This window comes from Phyllobates terribilis, unplaced genomic scaffold (genome assembly GCF_046119375.1).
Source record: "Phyllobates terribilis strain yellow unplaced genomic scaffold, ASM4611937v1 Scaffold_4__5_contigs__length_816908805, whole genome shotgun sequence".
NCBI lineage: Eukaryota > Metazoa > Chordata > Amphibia > Anura > Dendrobatidae > Phyllobates > Phyllobates terribilis.
In genome coordinates this window covers 399,255,844-399,278,059 of record NW_027362764.1, presented here as the reverse complement: position 1 = coordinate 399,278,059, position 22,216 = coordinate 399,255,844, and the positions used below count along the sequence as shown (strand labels likewise).

Here is a 22,216-nt window from a genome sequence, read left to right as displayed (position 1 = left end):
CTTTATTCTGAGAGATATAACTTTTTTACTTTTCGGCTGATGGAGCTGTATTGCGGCTTGTTTTTTGCGGGACGAGATGACGTTTTCAGCGGTACCATTTTTATTTATATTTGTCTTTTTGATCGCGTGTTATTCCATTTTTTGCTTGGCGGTAGGGTGATAAAGCATTGTTTTTTTGCTTCGTTTTTTTTTTTTTTTTTTTTACCGTGTCCACTGAAGGGGTTAACTAGTGGGACAGTTTTATAGGTCAGGTTGTTCCGGACGTGGCGATACCAAATATGTGTACTGTTATTGTTTTTTTTTTTTGTTTTTTTTTATAATAATATTTATTGATGGGTACATTATATTTTTATTTTTGGTGGATTATTTTATTTTTTTTTTTTAAATATTTTTACAATTTTTTTTTTTTTTTTTTTTCACTTTCAGATAGTTTTTATACTTTATTACTTTGTCCCACTGTGGGACTTTCACTTTTTTTTCTCTGATCGCCTGCATAGCATAGCAATGGAGCACCATCCCTGTGCCATGCAGGCTGTCAGCGCTGCACAGTGAGAAGATTGTTTGGAGATGCACTGCGCATGTCCAAAAAATCTTCCTGCTGTCTGGTGACCCGGATGTTGTCATGACGACATCGGGTCGCCATGGCAACATCCTGGAAGCCACGGCAGTCAGAGCTGGAAGCCGGAAGAGGAGGTGAGTATCTGCGATCACCTCCCCTTGCCACCGCAATGCTGCGATCGGCTGCGATCGACTTCGATCGCAGCATCGCGGGGGTTAATGTGCTGGGAGCGGTGCAGGACCGCTCCCTGCACATAGAACCGGGTGTCAGCTATGAGAATCAGCTGACCCCTGGCGGCGATCGCACCCGCACAGCCTGTGTGCGCGCGCGATCGCCATGATGTACTAATACGGGTCTGGCTCTTAAGTCCCAGGGCACAGACGCGTATTAGTATGTCAAATGTTGTTAAGGGGTTAAACATAACAATTGCATAGAGAAATTGTTACTGTCACTGTCCACCTGAATCACTATAAAGTTTATTTTTATTAAATTACCGGTATTCATTTAAAAATACTGTATTTAATTTGGAATCCTTTTTTTTCCAAAATCTAAATTTCTAAATATTTTTTCAAAGGTTTTTTTTTTCAAAGAATCCATCAGAAAAGAGAATCAGATCAATTAGATTAATAATATTTCAGATTCTCCCTAAACTCCAGTTGAAATATATTTTTAAGATCACTGCCAGATTTTTTAATTGAGTGAGAAAATGTTAATAGTTAAATTAAGTTACATTACTGAAATTGTATTTAGTACTTTGGTGGATATTCTGTACAGAGATCACAATCTCATTTTAATGCTTAAAAATATCAACTAACAAGCGCCAAAAGTGCAGAACAGACTGCACACAGCACAATAGTTTGTTCCATTAAACAACAGCTCCTTGGGACTTACAAACAAAATTGTCTTTTATGTAAATGGTTAATCTTTTAGGCTTTCTAATATTTATGGCAGCTTGATACAACATAAACGGTTTATTTGGTATTGGTACTGTTTTTTTAAGTTTTATTGAACAGAAAAATATTAGTAAGGGCTAATTCATATGAGCATATTATACATACATGTGCTGTTTCTGTTAAATGTGGATAGAGCACGTACAGAACACTGACCAATGTTATTCAATTGGACTGTTTCAAAAGGTTTTTTTTTTTCCACACAGACTGAGTGTCCCTGAGAAAAAAAATTGCAGCATGCACTAGTCTCTTCTACAGTTATATGAAAAAGTTTGGGCACCCCTATTAATCTTAAGCTTAATGTTTTATAAAAATTGGTGTTTTTGCAACAGCTATTTCAGTTTGATATATGTAATAACTGTTGGACACAGTAATGTTTCTGCCTTGAAATGAGGTTTATTGTACTAACAGAAAATGTGCAATCTGCATTCAAACAAAATTTGACAGGTGCATAAGTATGGGCACCTCACCAGAAAAGTGACATTAATATTTAGTTGATCCTCCTTTTGCAAAAATAACAGCCTCTAGTCGCTTCCTGTAGCTTTTAATGATTTCCTGGATCCTGGATGAAGGTATTTTTGACCATTCCTCTTTACAAAACAATTCCAGTTCAGTTAAGTTTGATGGTCGCCGAGCATGGACAGCCCTCTTCAAATGATCCCACAGATGTTCAATGATATCTGTGGGATGCCCAAACTTTTTCCTATAACTGTATATTTCTCAAAATATTGTCCTATTCAAGTCTATGGCTGAGCAAATAAAAAAAAAACCATCTCATATGGATAACCGATACTGTATCAAATTTTTACTGATAAGTTGCAATTCTTAATATAGGAAATTGTATTTGGTCTTGTACATTTTTTTAAATATTGATGGCAAAAAATTGACTTTAAAAGGATGTAAAAAATAGACACACAGATGACACACAGGTGGCATATGGATGGAATACAGATAATACAGTGTTTTGAAAAAGTGTTTGCCCCTTCCTGATTTCTTATTCTTTTGCATATTTGTCCCACTTAAATATTTCAGATCACAAAACAAATTCAAATATTAGACAAACATAAAACAAGTAAACAAAAAAATGATTTTTTTAAATGAAAGTCTTTATTATTAAGGAAAAAAGAAAACAAAAACTACTGGGCCCTGTGTGAAAAAGTGATTGCCCTCTTCCCCTTAAAACATAAATTAACTGTGGTTTATCACATCTTTGGGAAACTGAGTTCAATTGCCTTAGCCACACACAGGCTTGATTACTGCCACACCTTTTCTCAATCAAGAAATCACTTAAATAGGACCAGCCTGACAAAGTAAAGTAGAACAAAAGATCCTCAAAAGCTAGACATCATGCTGCGATCCAAGGAAATTATGGAAAAGGTTCTAAAGCCATTTCTAAAGCTTTCACACTCCAGCAAACCACAGTGAGAGCCATTATCCACAAATAGAGAAAACATGGAACAGAGGTGAACCTTCCTAGGAGTGGCAGGCTGACCAAAATTACCCCAAGAGTGCGGCGAAAACTCATCCAAGAAGTCACAAAAGACCCCACAACATCATCCAAAGAATTGCAGGCTTCACTTGCCTCAGTCAAGGTCATTGTTCATGACTCCACCATAAGAGAGAGACTGGGCAAAAATGGCATGCATGTCAGAGTACCAAGACAAAAACCACTGTTGAGCAAAAATAACATAAAAGGCTCATCTTAGTTTTGCCAGAAAACATCTTTATGATTGCCAAGACTTTTGGGAGAATACTCTGAACTAACGAGACAAAAGTTGAACTTTTTTGGAAGGTGTATGTCCAATTTCATCTGGCGTAGAAGTAACACAGCATGTCAAAAGAGGAACATCCTACCAACAGTAAAATATGGTGGTGGCAGTGTGAATTTCTGGGGCTGTTTTGCTGCTTCAGGACCTGGAAGACTTGCTATGGTAAATGAAACCATGAATTCTGTTGTCTACCAAAAAATCCTGAAGGAGAATGTCCGGCCATCTATTCGTAACCTCAAGCTGATCATTTTTGGACAATGATCCAAAATACACCAGCAAGTCCACCTCTGAATGGTTTAAGCAAAACAAAATTAAGGCTTTGGAGTGGACTAGTCAAAGTCCTGACCTTAATCCAATTTATATGCTGTGGCATGACCTTAAAAAGGCGGTTCATGATCGGAAACCCTCCAATGTGGCTGAATTACAACAATTTTGCAAAGGTGAGTGTGCCAAAATTCTTCTAGAGTGTTGTAAAAAACTCATTGCCAGTTATCACAAACGCTTGATTGCAGTTGTTGCTGCTAAAAGTGGCCCAACCAGTTATTAGATTTAGGGGGCAATCACTTTTTCACCAAGGGCCCTGTAGGTTTGGATTTCTTTTTCCCTTAATAGTATAGATCTTCATTTAAAAACTGCATTTTGTGTTTACTTGTGTTATCTTTGTCTAATATTTAAATTGTTTTTGTGATCTGAAAAATTTAAGTGTGACAAACATGCAAAAGAATAAAAAATCAGGAAGGGGGCAAACACTTTTTCATATCCTCGGATACTGAGGAAATTTAGCTCAGTAATTGACAGACCACTGTATCTCATATTCTTAGACTCTCTTGTAACAGGGGTGGTGCCACAGGATTGGAGGATAGCTGATGTGGTATCAATATTTAAGAAAAGTAAAAAGGTGAATCCAGGTAACTACCGTCCAGTAAGTCTGACATCGGTAGTGTGCAATTTTTTTGAGGGCATCATAAGAGATGACTTGCAGAGTTATATCACAGAGAATAATATAATAAAGGATAACCAGCATGGATTCATGAAAGATAGGTCATATCTAACCAACATGTTGGGTTTCTATGAGGAGGCGAGTGCAAATCTGGATGTTGGTTATGCGGCTGATTTATCTGGACTTTGCAAAGGCATTTGATACTGTACTACATAACAGCCTTATACTGAAGCTACAGAAGCAAGGACTTGGGGGAACTATATGCAGATGGGTAAGGAATTGGCTAAATGATAGAAAACAAAGAGTCATCACAAAGGGTACATTTTCTAAATGGGAGATAGTCAGCAGTGGGGTACCGCAGGGATCTGTGCTAGGACCAATTCTTTTTAACCTTTTTATTAATGACCTTGTGGATGGGATTGAGAGTAATTTGTCAGTTTTTGCTGATGACACCGAACTATGTAGGATATTAAGATTTAAAAAGAGAAAACACAGTAATTTGACAATAAATGGCTTCACCCAACCAATAACCATGAGTGGAGAAAAAGTTTTTTGTTATAATTCTTATTCTCTGAAACAAGGCCAAGAAAGGAAAACCTCTGCCGGGGTAAGTAAACTTTTGAGCACAGCTGTATGTTAGGAAAAATTCTGCCAGGGTATGTAAACTTTTGAGCACAACTGTACATAACCAGTGAAAGGGACAGCCTTTCTCCCTTAAGTACAGCTCAGCACATTTTACATCAATGTACAAATTGTTAGACAAGGGCGGATCTTTTGAAGTTCGAGTTTGCCAAATTTTCCCAAAAAATGAACTATGCAGCGAGTAAATTAATACGAATCTCAATATTCAAAAGTTCGTAATTTATTGGAAAATACACATGGAGGAGAGAGAGAGAGTGAGAGAGCCCTGCTGACCATATGCGCTTAAATGCAGGAGAGAGAGGACCCCACTGACATTAAGAGCTTGAACTCGACTGAAGAAAGAAAGACAGAGAAGACCTCGCTGACCATAAGAGCTTACACTCCTCGAACTAAGACTACCACCAATCTTTCAACTATAGTTCCAAGTACAAAAACCACTGTAGGTTTATTTCAGAAATCATTTTTTTCTCATCAGTCAAAAATGGTCTTTGTTTTCCAGTGTGCTGGACTCATTTTTGGTCAGTCTTTACAATCTTTATTGGACCCATTTTTCTTTTATGAAGATAAAAAAGGCTTAGCTTCTCCTAACCATTAAACAGTAAAATACACATACAGAAGACATTGAGGAGGTTCAAAATAGGAAATGGCTCAGTTTTTCATTTTTATAGACAATCCACTCAGTAGCATGTTTTAATTTATTGTAGTGATTTAGATACTGTAAGTGGATGATGTGTTGATTTATTCTTTATCACGTTTTATATAGTCTACATTTGACAAGCGTTGCTAATTGATAGACATTGGTCTATGTTTAGTTATTAAGAGCCTGGCTTTCTGAGTTGTGGGTAAAGGAGGCAAAGTCTCTTTCACATATTATTCAAGATGGAACCAGTATTATGTAATCTACTTCTGCATGTCATATTTCTTGTAAATAAATATTGCCGATTACACGTAGAACGAGCAAAATTCTTGTTCATCAGGTAAAATGCTCTTTTGGTTTGCACAAAAGATCACTGTTCTCGGCATTTTCGTCATCTCATCGTACTGTGTAAACAGGACCCATGCTGCTGAGAACTATGGCAGCCTATGCACACTCAATACTCTATTACAGATTGCTCAGACTGCATAGTTAAGCTTGGTCTACTTGTCTAAATAGTCTGTTAACGAAGGCCGATTGGTAAATATTTAACAAACTGCAGCAGTTTAATGGGGCTAATCGGTTAATTTAAACTCACCTTGAGGTCTTTCTAAAAATGGAATTTTAATCTATAGACTTTCTTATGCAAGTTTTTAATTGTTGGTAAATGTTTTATCTCAATGAATAAAATGAATAAAGGTTTACTCAATCATTTTTAGTAACTACTAAAAGTCCAACTTCTCCCACAATAAAAAAATAAGTATCCTAATAATGATCAGAAAATTATATTTAATAACATCATAAATATAAAACTTACTTCTACTATTATGGTTTCATTTGTTGGTCCAGCAGAAATCAACGTCTCTGGATTATTGTAAGGTCTTTTGTATTCGAAAACTGCTCCAGCAAATTTATACTGGCCGGGCCAGTCGATGGTCCAGTATCCATTGAGGTAGTATTTTTTCTGTGTGTTACGTACAGAGATGTAAGAGGTAGAAATATTCATTTCAGAAACACGAATGCTACGAGATCCAGCGGGTATAGTGACCAATGAATAGTATTCTGTAGTTAAAAAAAAGACAGTAATATTGTATGTTTATAAATCGTTATATATTTATGTTTCTATATCTTATTGTTGGAGTGCTTGTGTATATACAGCATGTTTTATACAATAATATGTACTATATGGTAGGGTGTAACTAAGTTTACACAGAAAAAAAGGCTGGTCAAATTGTCTGCCACCTCAAAGATAACTAGATGCATGAAGATATTAGTTTGACTTTTTCATACAGGGAAAAAAAATATGTTTTAACAGTTCTGAAGATGGTGCTCTGTATATTTCTTATACAATGAAGGAAATTATTATTTGATCCTTTGCTGTTTTTGTAAGTTTTCCCACTGACAAAGACATGAGCAGTCTATAATTTTAAGGGTAGGTTAATTTTAACATTGAGAGATTGAATGTCCAAAAAAAATCAAGAAAATCACATTGTATAAATTAGATAAATTTATTTGCATTTTGCAGTGAGAAATAAGTATATAATTCCTCTGGAAAACAACACTTAATACTTGGTGGCAAAACCCTTGTTGGCAAGCACAGCAGTCAGACGTTTTTTGTAATTGATGATGAGGGTTGTGCACATGTCAGGAGGAATTTTGGTCCACTCCTCTTTGCAGATCCTCTCTAAATCATCCAGATTTTGAGGCTTTTGCTTGGCAACTCGGAGCTTCAACTCCCTCCATACGTTTTCTAAGGGATTAAGGTCTGAAGACTGACTAGGCCACTCCGTGACCTTAATGTGCTCCTTTTTGAGCCACTCATTTGTTGCCTTGGCTGTTATGTTTTGAGTCATTGTCTTGCTGGAAGACCCAGCCACAACCCATTTTTAATGTCCTGGTGGAGGGAAGGAGGTTGTCACTCAGGATTTTATGGTACATGGCTCCATCCATTCTCCCATTGATGCGGTGAAGTAGTCCTGTGCCCTTAGCAGAGAAACACCCCCAAAACATAATGTTTCCACCTCCATGCTTGACAGCGGGGACGGTGTTCTTTGGATCATAGGCAGCATTTCTCTTCCTCCAAACACGGCAAGTTGAGTTAATGCCAAAGAGCTAAATTTTTGCCTCATCTGACCACAGCACCATCTCCTAATAATTCACAGAATCATCCAGGTGTTCATTGGCAAACTTCAGACAGGCCTGCACATGTGCCTTCTTGAGCAGGGGGACCTTGTGGGCACTGCAGGATTTTAAACCATTAAGGTGTAATGTGTTACCAATGGTTTTCTTGGTGACTGTGGTCCCAGCTGCCTTGAGATCATTAACAAGTTCCCCCCATGTAGTTTTAGGCTGATCTCTCACCTTCCTCATGATCAAGGATACTCCAAGAGGTGAGATTTTGCATGGGGCCCCAGATTTATGTCGATTGACAGTCATTTTGTATTTCTTCCATTTTCTTACTATTGCACCAACATTTGTCTCCTTCTCACCCAGCATCTTACTTATGGTTTTGTAGCCCATTCCAGCTTTGTGCAGGTCTATCATCTTGTCCCTGACATCCTTAGAAAGCTTTTTTGTCTAGCCCATGTTGTAGAGGTTAGAGTCTGACTGATTAATTGAGTCTGTGGACAGGAGTCTTTTATACAGGTGACTATGTAAGACAGCTGTCTTTAATGCAGGTAATGAGTTGATTAGGAGCGTCTAACTGGTCTGTAGGAGCCAGAACTCATGATGGTTTGTAGGGGATCAAATACTTATTTCTCACTGCAAAGTGCAAATAAGTTTATCTAATTTATACAATGTGAGTTTCTTGATTTTTTGGGGGGATATTCTATGTCTCAATGTTAAAATTAACCTACCCTTAAAATTATAGACTGTTCATGTCATTGTCAGTGGGCAAACGTACAAAAACAGCAAGGGATCAAATAATTATCTCCTTCACTGTATGTTCATATAGAAAAATAATGGATGTGTAAAAAGACATGAGCTCTTCAACATTTCTTTCTTTCAATGTCCTACACGGATCAGAAAAAAATTAGAGCATTTATTTATAACGTAATTTAACTTAATCTTTGCTTATCTGGGCTTTTACGGTGACTAGTGATCAGGGAAAAAAAATTTTACGTATGGATGAAATTTTCCAGTTGATGGCTGTCTTCCATGGGTCACATAATGTGATTGTTTATTTTTAGGTTTATCCAGTTTTTTTGGTTGAGGTTGAAATTGTCCATTTTCCTATATTTTAGACCACTGTGTATTGATCATCCTCTAAATATTCCAAGAAAGCTCGTTCGTCTGTTGCCCAAAATCATTAAATACATATATAACCAGTTTGAAATAAATTCAAACTACAAATCGTTGACCATACAATCATTCATTTAACAGATGTTCAACCATCAAAATACTTCTAATATGTATGACAACCTTTAGTATGTCTCCTAAAACCAGCATTGGGATAATATACTATAAGTTGGTAGCTCTATAGGGTGATGTTTTGCTGTGTTTTTTTTAATCTAAAACAAAATTTACTTACTTTGGAATTCTATCAATTGGAATCTAACAGAACTGAAAGAACTGTGAATTCACTGAAGACTGACTTGTTACAAAGTTAAAACTACTTCTGTTAGTTTAGTGTATCGCTTTCCTGCATTAAATGGTATTACAGAAGAAAGGTGAGAACAAACCATGTTCATCATGACGCCAGGTGTCCTGGGTTTGCCAATAATGACATCACGGAGACTCAAGGAGAACCTTCCGTAACCTCTATACCACCTGACTCAAACTGGAGCTAATATAACTCATCTTACTGTGTTTTCATCTTGTGATTCTCCACAAAAATTCTAAATGTAGCATAGACCAAATATCATTTTCAGATGTTGAATTTTCTTTATATATAATCTTTTTATATGCATATAATTTTTAAGCTAATCTTCTATAGCACACGTTGCTTACGATTAGAGTAGTGCTGTTTTGTATACTGGCTTCTGTAGATCTTGCAGGATGAGTTATCTCCTTTGCAGATGCCACATGAATCGTGCGTAGCATTAGATCCAAGGATCTGGTCACAGCCAACTGTCTACCAAAGAGAAGGTGGGTTAGTCTCTTTCTCCCCATCTACTTGATAGAAATCTATATGTCTATATCTATCTATATGTCTATGTCAAGACAATAGATTCCGCAATCTTTCAATTTCAAGAACAAACATTCAAACAAATTCAGTTTTCTTTATGCATAGGAATTCATGATAATCTGTAGTGATGATTTGGTTGATTATTTGTTAATATGCTTTTTAATATACACATTTTTAAAGTATGGTTTTTGAATTATCAAATTATCAAACATTTAAAATTATCCTTAAAAGTAAATATAGTATAGCAGCATCAACCAGCACTGACCTGGCCAATCGGTAGGTCAAGGCACGGAAACAATAACAGTGTGACTGGAAAAAGTTAGGGTATGTTCCCACATACCCTAACTTTACTGGCTTGATTCTTCTCGTATGGGTATGTACATCTTTCTATATAGTATAGATCTCCTTTTTGATACATTGTATTCTTGTTACCATATACTATGTCTTATTTCCAGGAGGCTTTTATTAAGTCTCACTATTTGTATTTTAATCAATTTTGTATGTACATAGGTGTGAGCGCATGTCTCCACAGTGCCACCCTCTTGCCTAAACCATGCAACCATTAAAGGTTTTTTACTTTGCATCAAATACGTATTTTTGACTGCTTTTGTTTGGTTCTCTCTTATGGGTATTGTGTTTTTTCTGAATGGTCTTGTCTTCTATATGTCTGGCAGATATATGTATGTGGCTAACTAATAAGAATATACAGGTTGATGTTAATGTTTACATATATTACCTTGCCACATCCAAATATTTTATTTAATTCGTGTGGGTATGTGCACATGGAACTGCCAAGTTTTTCAAGGCAAAATCGATTTGGGAAAAGGCCAGTGGTTGTTTTCCTAAATCTTTTTCACCGGTGGTTTTTCCATCATTTTTGTAGCAGCTCCACCGCCAGCATCTTCGCTCTGTAATTTCCAGTATAGAGAGCGGGCGGCTTCCAAACGAAGCTGACCGAAGAATAAACAAGTTACTTCTTTTAACTACTTCAAGGCTTACGAACTCTGAAGCCGTTAAAAGAAGTGACATAAGATGGAACATGTGCACAGCAATAACGTTTTGACATTGCTGTGTACATGTTCATTTCTTGCGACACAGAGTCATCTTCTTGAATTTCCCTCTTTTTTTTGTTTTATTTAATTTTTTTTGTTTTATGGGTAATTATAATTGATTTGCATTTTAGAGCTTTTGTGTGTAATCTTAAAAAAAAGAAGGGGTGCACGGGGTATACAGTTGACCTTGTGTAGAAATTTCCAGAAAATGCACATTTGTATTTTCTGTCTCGGCTCATTTTCATTTGCCTCTTACCTCACAAACACCATCAATACAGACATTATTACTGTGCTCAGAGCATCGTGTTCCATCTTTCACTTTGTTTGATAAAGAAAAGAAGAAATCAAAGCCTTCTGCAATACAGTAGAGTTTACAGTAATCTTGTTCTGTAATAAAAAAAATACATGAATCAGAAGAGCCATAATATAGGATATCTGACCGGGTTTATGCAAACAATCAGGTTTATCCTCAGCTCACCAGTATATGTATATCCTGTGGTGTTCAGTGCATGGATTGTGGTTTGGGAACACTTCATAAATCAAAATGAACGAGGGTTATCCGGCATCTCCCATAAGATATATATTTTTTTTATTGGCAAAACAGTTAAAAATGCACCGTAAAGCTTAAGATTTACTTTCCAATATTAATGATGGTTCTTAGTTGTAGTCTTAGGGGGCTAGAACTATAAAGTATGGCTAAAGCCTCATTCAAATTTCTATTTTTTTTCCTATGTGAAAAACGAACCGATATTCATCAATGTTTTGTAACAGGTTTTCATGAGTTTTTGGTTAGTAGTTATGTGCACATGGAGTTTTTCAAGGAGTTTTTGGAGCAGAAACTTAAGTGGAAACTCAATGTTTTTTGAGGATTTTTGGAAAAGGATTTGAAGTTTCCTCTCAATTTCTGCTCAGTTTCCATTCCAAAAGGACTCTGTATGAACATAGCCAGTGTTTGGTCAGTGTGTCAGTTTTTACTATAGGGGTTTCATCAGTTTTTCTCATATGCTAAAAATAAACTGATGAAGTTTTCCTAGTGTCTCCTATAAGTGAGTGAAAAACACAGTACTAGGGTGCAACCTAAGATGATATCCGTGTACTGTCCAAACTTTTCATGGACCATTAAGGTACTACTGTATGTTCATACTGCCTCCTTTACCAAATGTGAAAAATTACGTGTTTAAAGAAGAAGACACTTCAAAAATCGTTCCTTTTGTCTAGAGATTTAAAAGCCTGAAGCATCTAATTTTAGCGTTTTGTTTTTCCATTTTTTTGAGGGGTGGGGATGTCTTTTTACTGTCTTGTTCTGTATGGTTTTTATTCCATTACACAAAGACTTAAGAGTATGATGCACACAAGAGTACACAACTTTCTTATTAGTGCGATGAACATATTTTTGCTCCTAGCGTCGTACGCGTAGAAAACAAACAACAGAGGCGCCAATGTTAGTCTATGCGCTAATTCATGTGGGCTCAGGTCTGTGTGAAAAAATTGCAACACGCTCTAATCTGGTCCTATTCATGGAAGAGACTAATGCATGTATATAGCAGCTCCTGCACTTGTATACCTTGCGGATCAGCACATGAAGCCATTGACATCGTCAATTTGCAGACATGACTAGCCTGAATTTTACAACGCCAGTCTGAATATAGCTATAATATATACATTCACATTTAACCTGTTTTGCCATGAAAGAATACATTTTATGGAACATTCATCTAGTGTTGAAATACCTTTTTCCGTTTTGATAACTTGTTCTCTGTGGCAATAGCAATAATGATACTGGTTTTCCTGGGCACATGGCTGATAATCAGTAGACTGATCATGCGCACATAATTATGTCTCTTTGCAGAGTTTTTGGAGCAGAAACTGAGGAGAACCTCCAAGTTTTTGAGAAGTTTTAATTTTTGGAGAGAATTTGGAGAGTTTCTGCTATGTTTCTGCTGCAAAAACTTCCCCCAAAAAGTTCTTGAGCAAATAAACTAAGGCTATGTGCACATAGAGTTTATTGAGGCATTTATAGAGCAGAAACTCTCCAAATCCTCATTCAAATCTCGAAACTCCACAAATATTTTGAGATTTGAGTTTTTGCTCCTCAAAGCTCTGCAAAAAGACTCCGTGTGCACATTTGTATTTCATTATGAGTCCGTGAAAATGTTCTGCATTTATCACAGTCATTGATTAAAATAGGTGGAATCATGGAAGGACAGCATGATGGCTCAGTGGTTAGCACTGTAGCGCTTCCATCGCTGATTCCTGCGTCCAAATCTCATCAATGACAACTTCTACATGGTTTTTGTATAGGTTTCCTCCAACACTCCGAAGGAGTTCAGAACCTCAAACACGTTGGATTGACAGCTGACACTTTCTATCCTCTGTGAAGGAAGAACTGCAGGTCTGAGTGACGTCACACCAGCACAGGACGGAGGATTTCTTCAAACTTTTAGTAGAACAGACGTGACCTGCTGGCACACTGTCTGCACAGTCTGCTGAAGATCAAGCAGGGATTGAGGACAGCTGAAACACCACATCAGGGCGCATCCAAGACAGGACAACTGAGTCATCTCACTTGCCTACTCCTGGGAGCACCCACGAGAGGACGTCATACTACACCTGCACAGAAGCACTGATAGGATTTACAGAATAGGTGTTTTTTTAGCGCATATAAAATTTTATTCATTTTGTATACATTTTATTACGCACATGGGCTGGAAGTGCATTTATATGCAGCTTCCATAACGCCATTGGGGAGCGCTGACTTACACATTTTGTTTTCCTAACATAAAAACCTGATTTAAACAATAGGTAATTTTTTAATGATGGCCTCCCTTTAATTACTTTATTAATTTTTCATTGTCTGGATATGTTTCTAGGTGACACATATGAAAACTCTTTTACTTTATTTGGCATATGTATATGTGTTACAGATTTTCCATTGGGAAAACAATTATGCGTCTGAGATAGAAAAAGAGATAATACCTGAAAGATAATTAGAGAGATACACATTATTAATGTTAAAATGTCTCAAACAAAGAATTGTCCTGAATGAGCAAGTCTGGAGGTGGGAGTCAGGCACAAACACGAGAAATAGATGTGAAAGATCTAGAGTCACACTGGATCCCAGTATTGCACAATCGCACATTATTACAAATCAGAAAACAAGGCAACAAATGATTGAAAGAAAAACATAAATGAAATATATGCATCTTACCCTCCACACGGGTGTAAGGCTTCCAGTTATAGTACCAGCCTCTGAAAGGTTTACTGTTGTACTCTGCACACTGCTGCACTCTATAGTCAATACTATTCTTAGGACACTTCTGAGTGCTGCAAAGTTTAAATAATCGGGAAGAACCTTCACAAAATTTTCCGCCATGAAAAGGTCTAAACCAAAAAGTGAAAAATATATATTATTGGGAATGAGGATTTGACAAAGTTATATAATTTAAAGGGAACCTGTCATGCCCTGTCTACTATGTAAACTGCCCCCATTGTGTTGTTAGTGATGCAATGTGCATCACTAACACGCTTTTTTCATTTAAATTGGCGCTAATATAATAAGTATACAGCACTTTATATACTTATATCCTACCTGCTCGTTTAGTCATAGGGGTGTGATCCTCGCATTCCGTCAGGGCTGGTGCCGCCCACGCATTTGAATTCTGCGCTGTAAGTATGGAGTGCTTGCACAGTATGACCTGGCCAGCCAGCAAAGCTTGCAGCGCTGGGAGCCGCGCATGCACGGTGACGAGCGGCTCCCTGCGTGTGCTCAGTGAGGCTGTGAAGTTCCGGCCGCACACAGTGAAGCTAGGAACTACACAGATTCACTGCGCACATGCGGGGAGCCGCTCATCACAGCGCATGCGCAGTGAAGCTGGGAACAACACAGCTTGACTGCGCACGCGCGAGGAGCCACTTGTCACAGAGCATGCGCGGCTCCCAGCACTGCAAGCTTTGCTGGCTGGCCAGGTCATACTGCACAAGTGCCCCATACCTACAGCGCGAGGTGGGAGCAGAATTCAAAAGTGTGGGTGGTGCCAGCCCTGACTGAATGCGAGGAATTACACCCTTATGACTAAATGAGCAGGTATGATATAAGTACATAAAGTGCTGTATACTCATTATATTAAATTTAAATAGCGTGTTAGTGATGCACATTGCATCACTAACAATGCAATGGGGGCAGTTTACATAGTAGACAGGACACGACAGGTTCCCTTTAATGAGAATGGCATCTTTATGAGTGGGACACATGAAGTCTTCTAATTTTCTCCTGGTAAAACATCTACAATTACTGGGAAGGCACATATCTGGGAGTCTATAGGTTTCTTCTCACTGCTAATACAATACATGGTGAGCATGTATATAAAACATCTACAGTATGACAGTTTTTGACTTAAGCAACCACAAAGATGGCTCAAAATGATGACATAAAAGACACAATGGGCCCAATTCCTCAAGACCAGCATTGTTCATGTCAGTGTTGATAAAGGGGCATGCTGAATTCAGACGTTCCTGATTCATGAAGTGCGTGACTCTTCATGAATCTGGAACGTCTGATGAGTGGGGTACGCCTGCATGTGCCACGCCAGAAATCTTACTCCATTCAGGTACTGGAGTGAGATTGCTGGTGTAAGGATTTGTAGCATCTCGCCCCCACTCTACCTGTTAGGAGAAATTAGCTGTGAAAATGCCAAAAGTCACAACATTTTGTGACTATTCAAAGCTTTTACACCACATTTCTGGTGTGAACGCTTTGATGAATCAAGCCCATGTGTTTATTCTTACTTCAGATAAGCACCGGTTCTGCTGTGTTCCATAAACCGCTGTTCTTGAACACCATACCATACATAATGGAAAGATTTAATAAGCTGCATTTCTTTGTTTTTTTAATATCTCACCTAAATCATATAAATCAGTGGCATGAAATTCAGCTATCTTTAATAATAGAAAACCTCATTAGATAAAAGTACAAGTGGAGAAATAGAACGAAAAATAAGTGGATGAAGGAAGTGTGGGGAGGAATTGTGGAGAAGCAGTAGATTAGGTAAAGACCTACAGTTGGTCCACACAATATAAACCTTTTTGTGAAACCAGTTAAAGGGGTTGTACTCGTTCAACTATTTTTTAGCTCACAATCTCGGTTATGTATAAAATAACAAACTGAACTATACTTACCCTTCCCGGGTACAACACTTAAATTTGTTATTTTAAACATAGCGGAACCTGTGAGCTAAAAATTGTTGAACGAGGACAACCCATTTAATTACATGGATAGGAAGGTAATGAGTGAGTTAGTGTGTGTATAGTGAGAGGCAGTGTGTGCTTAAGCATAATAGGAATACCAAACTTTAAAGAGTAACTAAACTTTTTAATTATTGATTAGTCTTTGCAAAGTTCTGTATCTTTGTAATGTACTCCATTACCTTCACTTGCTTTTCTATCTCAACAAAATGCATGAAAGTGTGGTTTTACCTGCTTTGTTCTATCAAATATCTCTACTGGTGTGTGAGCTTCTCTGTTCCAGTCCCCAATGCTCAGACGCTACATTGAAACATTCCCACTGTCTGAGCATGGAGAACGGGCAGCAGAGAAGCTCTCACAGGAGTAAAGATATTTAACAGACCTGCAGGTCAGAAGTGCTACTCTCATGAACAAAGCACTTAAAACAGCCCTTTCATCATGCAGTTTGAGAGAAAGGAAAGCAAGATTAGGTAATGCAGTAAGCTATAAAGATTCTGAACTTGGTGAAGACTGATCAGTAATGCATTAAAAAAAGTTCAATTACTATTTAAAAATGTGTCTGGTTTATCTTTGAGAGGTGTCATCTTCTCATTTATAATATGCTAAACCATTTTTTTACTTCTGAAATAAGAAGAGACATCTTGATCCATGCTTAATACACCAGTTATGTTTTCTTAGCATTAAAAAAGGAAAAAAATATATATTTGAGATAAACAAGGGATATCTTGTATACATGTAAACACTTATTTTAGGCATCTATCAAAATATTATACTTCAGGGTTATTTAAATTGAACCTGAAAGGGGATTCATGATACCCCAACCACATGCATCATAAATCAGCTGTCAATTTTCTATAGCAATCCAAAACAAGCTTGATTCAGCACTTTGATAAAATCATAAACCTTTAATGAAATCCAGTAAAACCATAATGACAATAGGACAATCATATTAGGGGAAAATACCCATTCAGAGAATAGTTATAGGTTGATGCATTTCAAAGTGAATGACTTCTTAATCATAACCTAGGCATGGTTTTTACTGGATTCAATAAAAGTTTTGCATTTTATCGAAGTGCTGGATCAAGCTTGTTTTGGATTGCTATTACATTGGATTTTAGATCCCTTGCACTCATATGGACAGGTGAGCGGCTTATAACCCTCTTTATTTTGTCAATTTTCTATACTTCTCAAATTTTTTTAGCATATATCAAAATATTATATTTTAAGGTGAAGATACATATACCGTACATACACTTTTCGGACATTTGTACATTGTCATCCTTATACATTTTTCATTCTGCATCCTCTTTGTAGTAAGGGAATAGGTGAAATTGATTGAGGTTTGTGGTGATACAGCTGAGACATGATCTTTTTAAAGCAGCCAAATGCATCAAAAAAACCCTCTCCCTTCCCCCCCCCCCTTTTCCAAACCTCCCCCACCTCCCCCTTAGTCCATCACCCCCCCCCCTTTTACATTTGGTACCTTGTTTGCATTCACCTTTATGGCCGGTATATTGGGAGTAGACGGGCATGGGGGGTGTGAGTCACGTTGCTGCGGGACTCCAACATGATGGCGTTGGATGTGCGCATGTGCCCCAGTGCTCTGTTACTGTTGCGCGATTTCCGAGGTTAGCGCGGTGCGCGCACACAATGGGTCATGTGATGTGCACTTCTTGACCTGTGGGTGGCGCCTTGGTGACCCGGATTGCGTGCTTGACATACTGTGGGAGCTGGGACGCATGCGCCGAGATATTCAGCGTGGCAATCACAGGTGGCAGCTGTGGAGTTCATTTATAAGGAGCAACACTATCATGCACACATTAGGCTACTTTACTTCCCTTGAAAAAGGTGCCTGTTGGCACCGAAACGTGCATTGGGACAGGACAAGATCTTTGGCGTGGAAGCTAGGTATGTATTATACTATATATTTATAATTGATTGATCTTATCACTCTATATCTACTGCCTGATGTTATTTTACTGTATTGGAGGAGAGGACATTTATGTGTAACATGGTCTCTGGATGAATCTATCAAAGTGGCCCTATAATTATGACTATGAGAATCTTGGTACTGTCCAATTTTCCCTGCATAACTCAAATATGTTTTCATACTGACATGCATTGTGACAGTGAGACCGTGGTTTTTGAAGTTATTATGGGCAAAAAGATTTCGTCCTTTTTTCCTCTCTAACCATTATGTAATAGCAATATATTACCTATGAGTCTTCCTATAAGCCTATTTTTGTTGTGAGCCTTACTGATACCTCTGCATTACTTTGTGGGAATTTTCCCTTTCTTTGGGCCTATGCTATTGAGCATGGCTCTCTAATATGTCTTTTAAAAATGGTAGTCTATTAATAATTAATAAAATCATGTTTTGTTTAATATATGTGTCTTTGACCTCCTATGACTCTTAGTAGTTCTCTGTAGGTGTTATGGTTTTTACTGGATTCAATAAAAGTTTTACATTTTATCGAAGTGCTGGATCAAGCTTGTTTTGGATTGCTATTACATTGGATTTTAGATCCCTTGCACTCATATGGACAGGTGAGCGGCTTATAACCCTCTTTATTTTGTCAATTTTCTATACTTTTCAAATTTTTTTAGCATATATCAAAATATTATATTTTAGGGCTATTTAAATCCCAGTCAGATTCCCTTTAACCCCTTTACGACTTTGGAATTTTCCATTTTTGCATTTTCGTTTTTGCTACCGTTCTTCCCAGAGCCATGACTTTTTTATTTTTCAGTCAATATGGCCATGTGAGGGCTTGTTTTTTGCAGGATGAGTTGTACTGTTGAACGGCACCATTGATTTTACCATATACTGTACTGGAAAACGGGAAAAAAATTACAAGTGCGGTGAAATTACAAATATAGTGCAATTCGACAATAGTTTTTTTTTTTTCTATCATGTTTACTAAATGCTAAAACTGACCTGAAATTATGATTCTCCAGGTCATTATAAGTTTGTAAATACCAAACATGTATGGGTTATTTTTTATTTAAGTGGTGAAAAAAAATTCCAAAGTTTGTAAAAAATAAATAAATAAAGGGGCATTTTCCGAGACCCGTAGCATCTCCATTTTTTCATGATCTGGGGCTGGGTGAGGGCTTATTTTTTGCACGCCGAGCTGTCGTTTTTATTAATACCATTTTGGGGTAGATATGATGTTTTGATCGCCTGTTATTGTATTTTATTACAACATTGTGGTGACTAAAAAACTTAATTCTGGCATTTTGATTATTTTTCTCGTTACACTGTTTACTGATTGGATTAATTTAGTTTATATTGTGATAGATCAGGCGATTCTGAAAGCGGTGATACCAAATATGTGTATTTTTTCCATTGTTTTATTTTGAATGGGGTAAAAGGGGGGTGATTTGAACTTTTTAAAATATTTTTTAAAACTATTTTTTACACTTTTTACTGGCTTCAATAGTCCCCTTAGGAGACTTGAACCTGCGATCATTCGATCACTTTTGCCACACATAGCAGAGAAAATGTATGATCTTCTCTGCTCGCCTTTTAAACACCCCCTTAGGCATGTATCAAAATATTGTACTTTAGAGCTATTTAAATCCCTTTAGCCTTAAAATATATAATTTTGATAGACACCTAAAAAGTGTTTAAAACAATAGAAAACATAGCTGATTTAAGATGCCCATGGTTGGGGAAGTATGACTCAGCTGTGAGGTTCACTTTAAATAGCCTTAAAGTAAAATATTTTGAAAGATGCCTAAAAAAGTGTTTAAAGGGGTTTTCCCATGGACAAAGTTAATTTTAATTAACATTTTAATCAACGTATCGTTGAATAATAATAATAAGTTCTACAATTGGATGTGTTTAAAAAAATGTTCCCCTGCTCAGGAGGGGCATAACAGGGGTATATACAATGGGTACGGAAAGTATTCAGACCCCTTTACATTTTTCACTCTTTGTTTCATTGCAGCCATTTGGTAAATTCTAAAATGTTAAAATGTTCATTTTTTTTTCTGATTAAAGTACACTCTGCACCCCATCTTGACTGCAAAAAAAACAGAAATGTAGAAATTTTTGCAAATTTATTAAAAAGAAAAACTGATATATCACATGGGCATAAGTATTCAGACCCTTTGCTCAGACACTCATATTTAAGTCACATGCTGTCCATTTCCTTGTGATCCTCCTTAAGATGGTTCTACTCCTTCATTGGAGTCCAGCTGTGTTTAATTAAACTGAAAGGACTTAATTTGGAAAGACACACTTGTCTATATAAGACCTCACAGCTCACAGTGCATGTCAGACCAAATGAGAATCATGAGCTCAAAGGAACTGCCCAAGGAGCTCAGAGACAGAATTGTGGCAAGGCACAGATCTGGCCAAGGTTACAAAAGAATTTCTGCATTACTCAAGGTTCCTAAGAGGACAGTGGCCTCCATAATCCTTAAGTGGAAGAAGTTTGGGACCACCAGAAGTCTTCCTAGACCTGGCCGTCCAGCCAAACTGAGCAATCATGGGAGAAGAGCCTTTGTGAGAGAGGTAAAGAAGAACCCCAAGATCTCTGTGGCTGCGCTCCAGAGATGCAGTAGGGAGATGGGAGAAAGTTCCACAAAGTCAACTATCACTGGCAGCTCTCCACCAGTTGGGCCTTTATGGGAGAGTGACCCGATGGAAGCCTCTACTCAGTGCAAGACATATGAAAGCCCACATAGAGTTTGCTCAAAAACACATGAAGGACTCCCAGACAATGAGAAATATGATTCTCTGGTCTGATGAGATGAAGACGAACTTTTTGGTGATAATTCTAAGCGTTATGTGTGGAGAAAACCAAGCACTGTTCGTCACCTGCCCAATACAATCCCAACAGTGAAACATGGTGGTGGCAGCATCATGCTATGTGGGTGTTTTTCAGCTGCAGAGACAGGATGACTGGTTGAAATTGAAGAAAACATGAATGTGGCCAAGTACAGAGATATCCAGGATGTAAACCTCCTCCAGAGTGCTCTGGGCCTCAGACTTGCCCGAAGGTTCACCTTCCAACAAGACAATGACCCTAAGCACACAGCTAAAATAAAAAAGGAGTGGCTTCAGAACAACTCTGTGACCATTCTTGACTGGCCCAGCCAGAGCCCTGACCTAAACCCAATTGAGCTTCTCTGGAGAGACCTGAAACTAGCTGTCCACCAACGTTCACCATCCAACCTGACAGAACTGGAGAGGGTCTGCAAGGAAGAATGGAAGAGGATCCTCAAATCCAGGTGGGAAAAATTTGTTGCATCATTCCCAAGAAGACTCATGGCTGTACTAACTCAAAAGGGTGCTTCTACTCAATACTGAGCAAAGGGTCTGAATACTTATGACTAGTGTTGAGCGATACCTTCCGATATCGGGAAATATCGGATCGGATTGGATCGGACCGATACCGAAAAAGTATCGGATATCGCCGATTCCGATACCGGAAACCAATGCAAGTCAATGGGACATAAATATCGGAATTAAAATAAACCCTTTCTTTCCTTGTAGGTTATTTCTACATGAAGGAAAACAACTAAGAATAATGTAGAATGTATTGGGGGAGGTGGGGGAGACAATAAAGGCATAGAGGTTTAGCCCAGTCAAATGGAATAGCAGGAATTAATATTTTTTTATTATGTTCTGAGTTACGGAAATATTAACTATGTTAAGTATTTTTATATTTTGTCAGATATTTATGTTTCACTACTTCCATGCTCTTCACCTTCTTTTTTACTTCTCCCACACTTTCTCCTTCATCATCCTCAGCATCTTTTTCATCCACTTCTTCTTCACCTTCTTCTTCTTCACCTTCTTCGTATTATTCTTTTTTTTACATTCTTCATATTCTACTTCTTCATCTTCTTCATATTCTTCTTCTTCATCATATTCTTATTTGTGACAGGCATTCCTGTAGTTGTTATCTATAAAAGGTTGGACATTACACCTTTCGTTCTGCCCGTCACAAAAGATTTACAACAGGATTTGTCCGCGTTCAGTTTGGCCTGCAGCAGCAGGTCTTTTCCAGGGGCACCACGAGGAGGAACGGACTCACCCCCATACACTGCTTAGTCATCTTCTGCTTATAATTTAGATATTATCTTTTGCTCTGATTTTTAGTCTTATGCTTAATGTTCTTCCGCTTTTTGTTCTGCAGCTTCTTGTATTTCTGCTTCTTGGTTTTCTGTCTCTTGTTTTTCTGTATCTTGGTGCTTGTCTTCTCTTCTTTGTCTTCTTGGTCAACTTCTTCAGGGTCATCTTCTTGGTCTTCTTCGGGGTGGTCTTCAGGGTCGTCGTCTTCGGGG

The 22,216-nt window shown here is 37.7% G+C and overlaps 1 protein-coding gene across 2 annotated transcripts in view; it reads right to left on the bottom strand.

Annotated features, from left to right (window-relative positions):
* ADAMTS16 (ADAM metallopeptidase with thrombospondin type 1 motif 16) overlaps window positions 1-22,216 on the bottom strand; it is a 453,100-nt gene that overhangs the window by 174,092 nt on the left and 256,792 nt on the right. For both annotated transcript variants that reach the window (XR_012320095.1, XM_073678502.1), the window contains exons 13-16: window positions 13,884-14,056; window positions 10,932-11,062; window positions 9,446-9,569; window positions 6,312-6,556 (exon numbers count right to left, since the gene is read on the bottom strand). Coding sequence is in view for 1 of the 2 variants with exons in the window: in XM_073678502.1 (XP_073534603.1) it covers window positions 6,312-6,556; window positions 9,446-9,569; window positions 10,932-11,062; window positions 13,884-14,056 (673 nt within the window). In the remaining variant the exon portion in view is untranslated. The remainder of the gene's footprint in view (window positions 1-6,311; window positions 6,557-9,445; window positions 9,570-10,931; window positions 11,063-13,883; window positions 14,057-22,216) is intronic.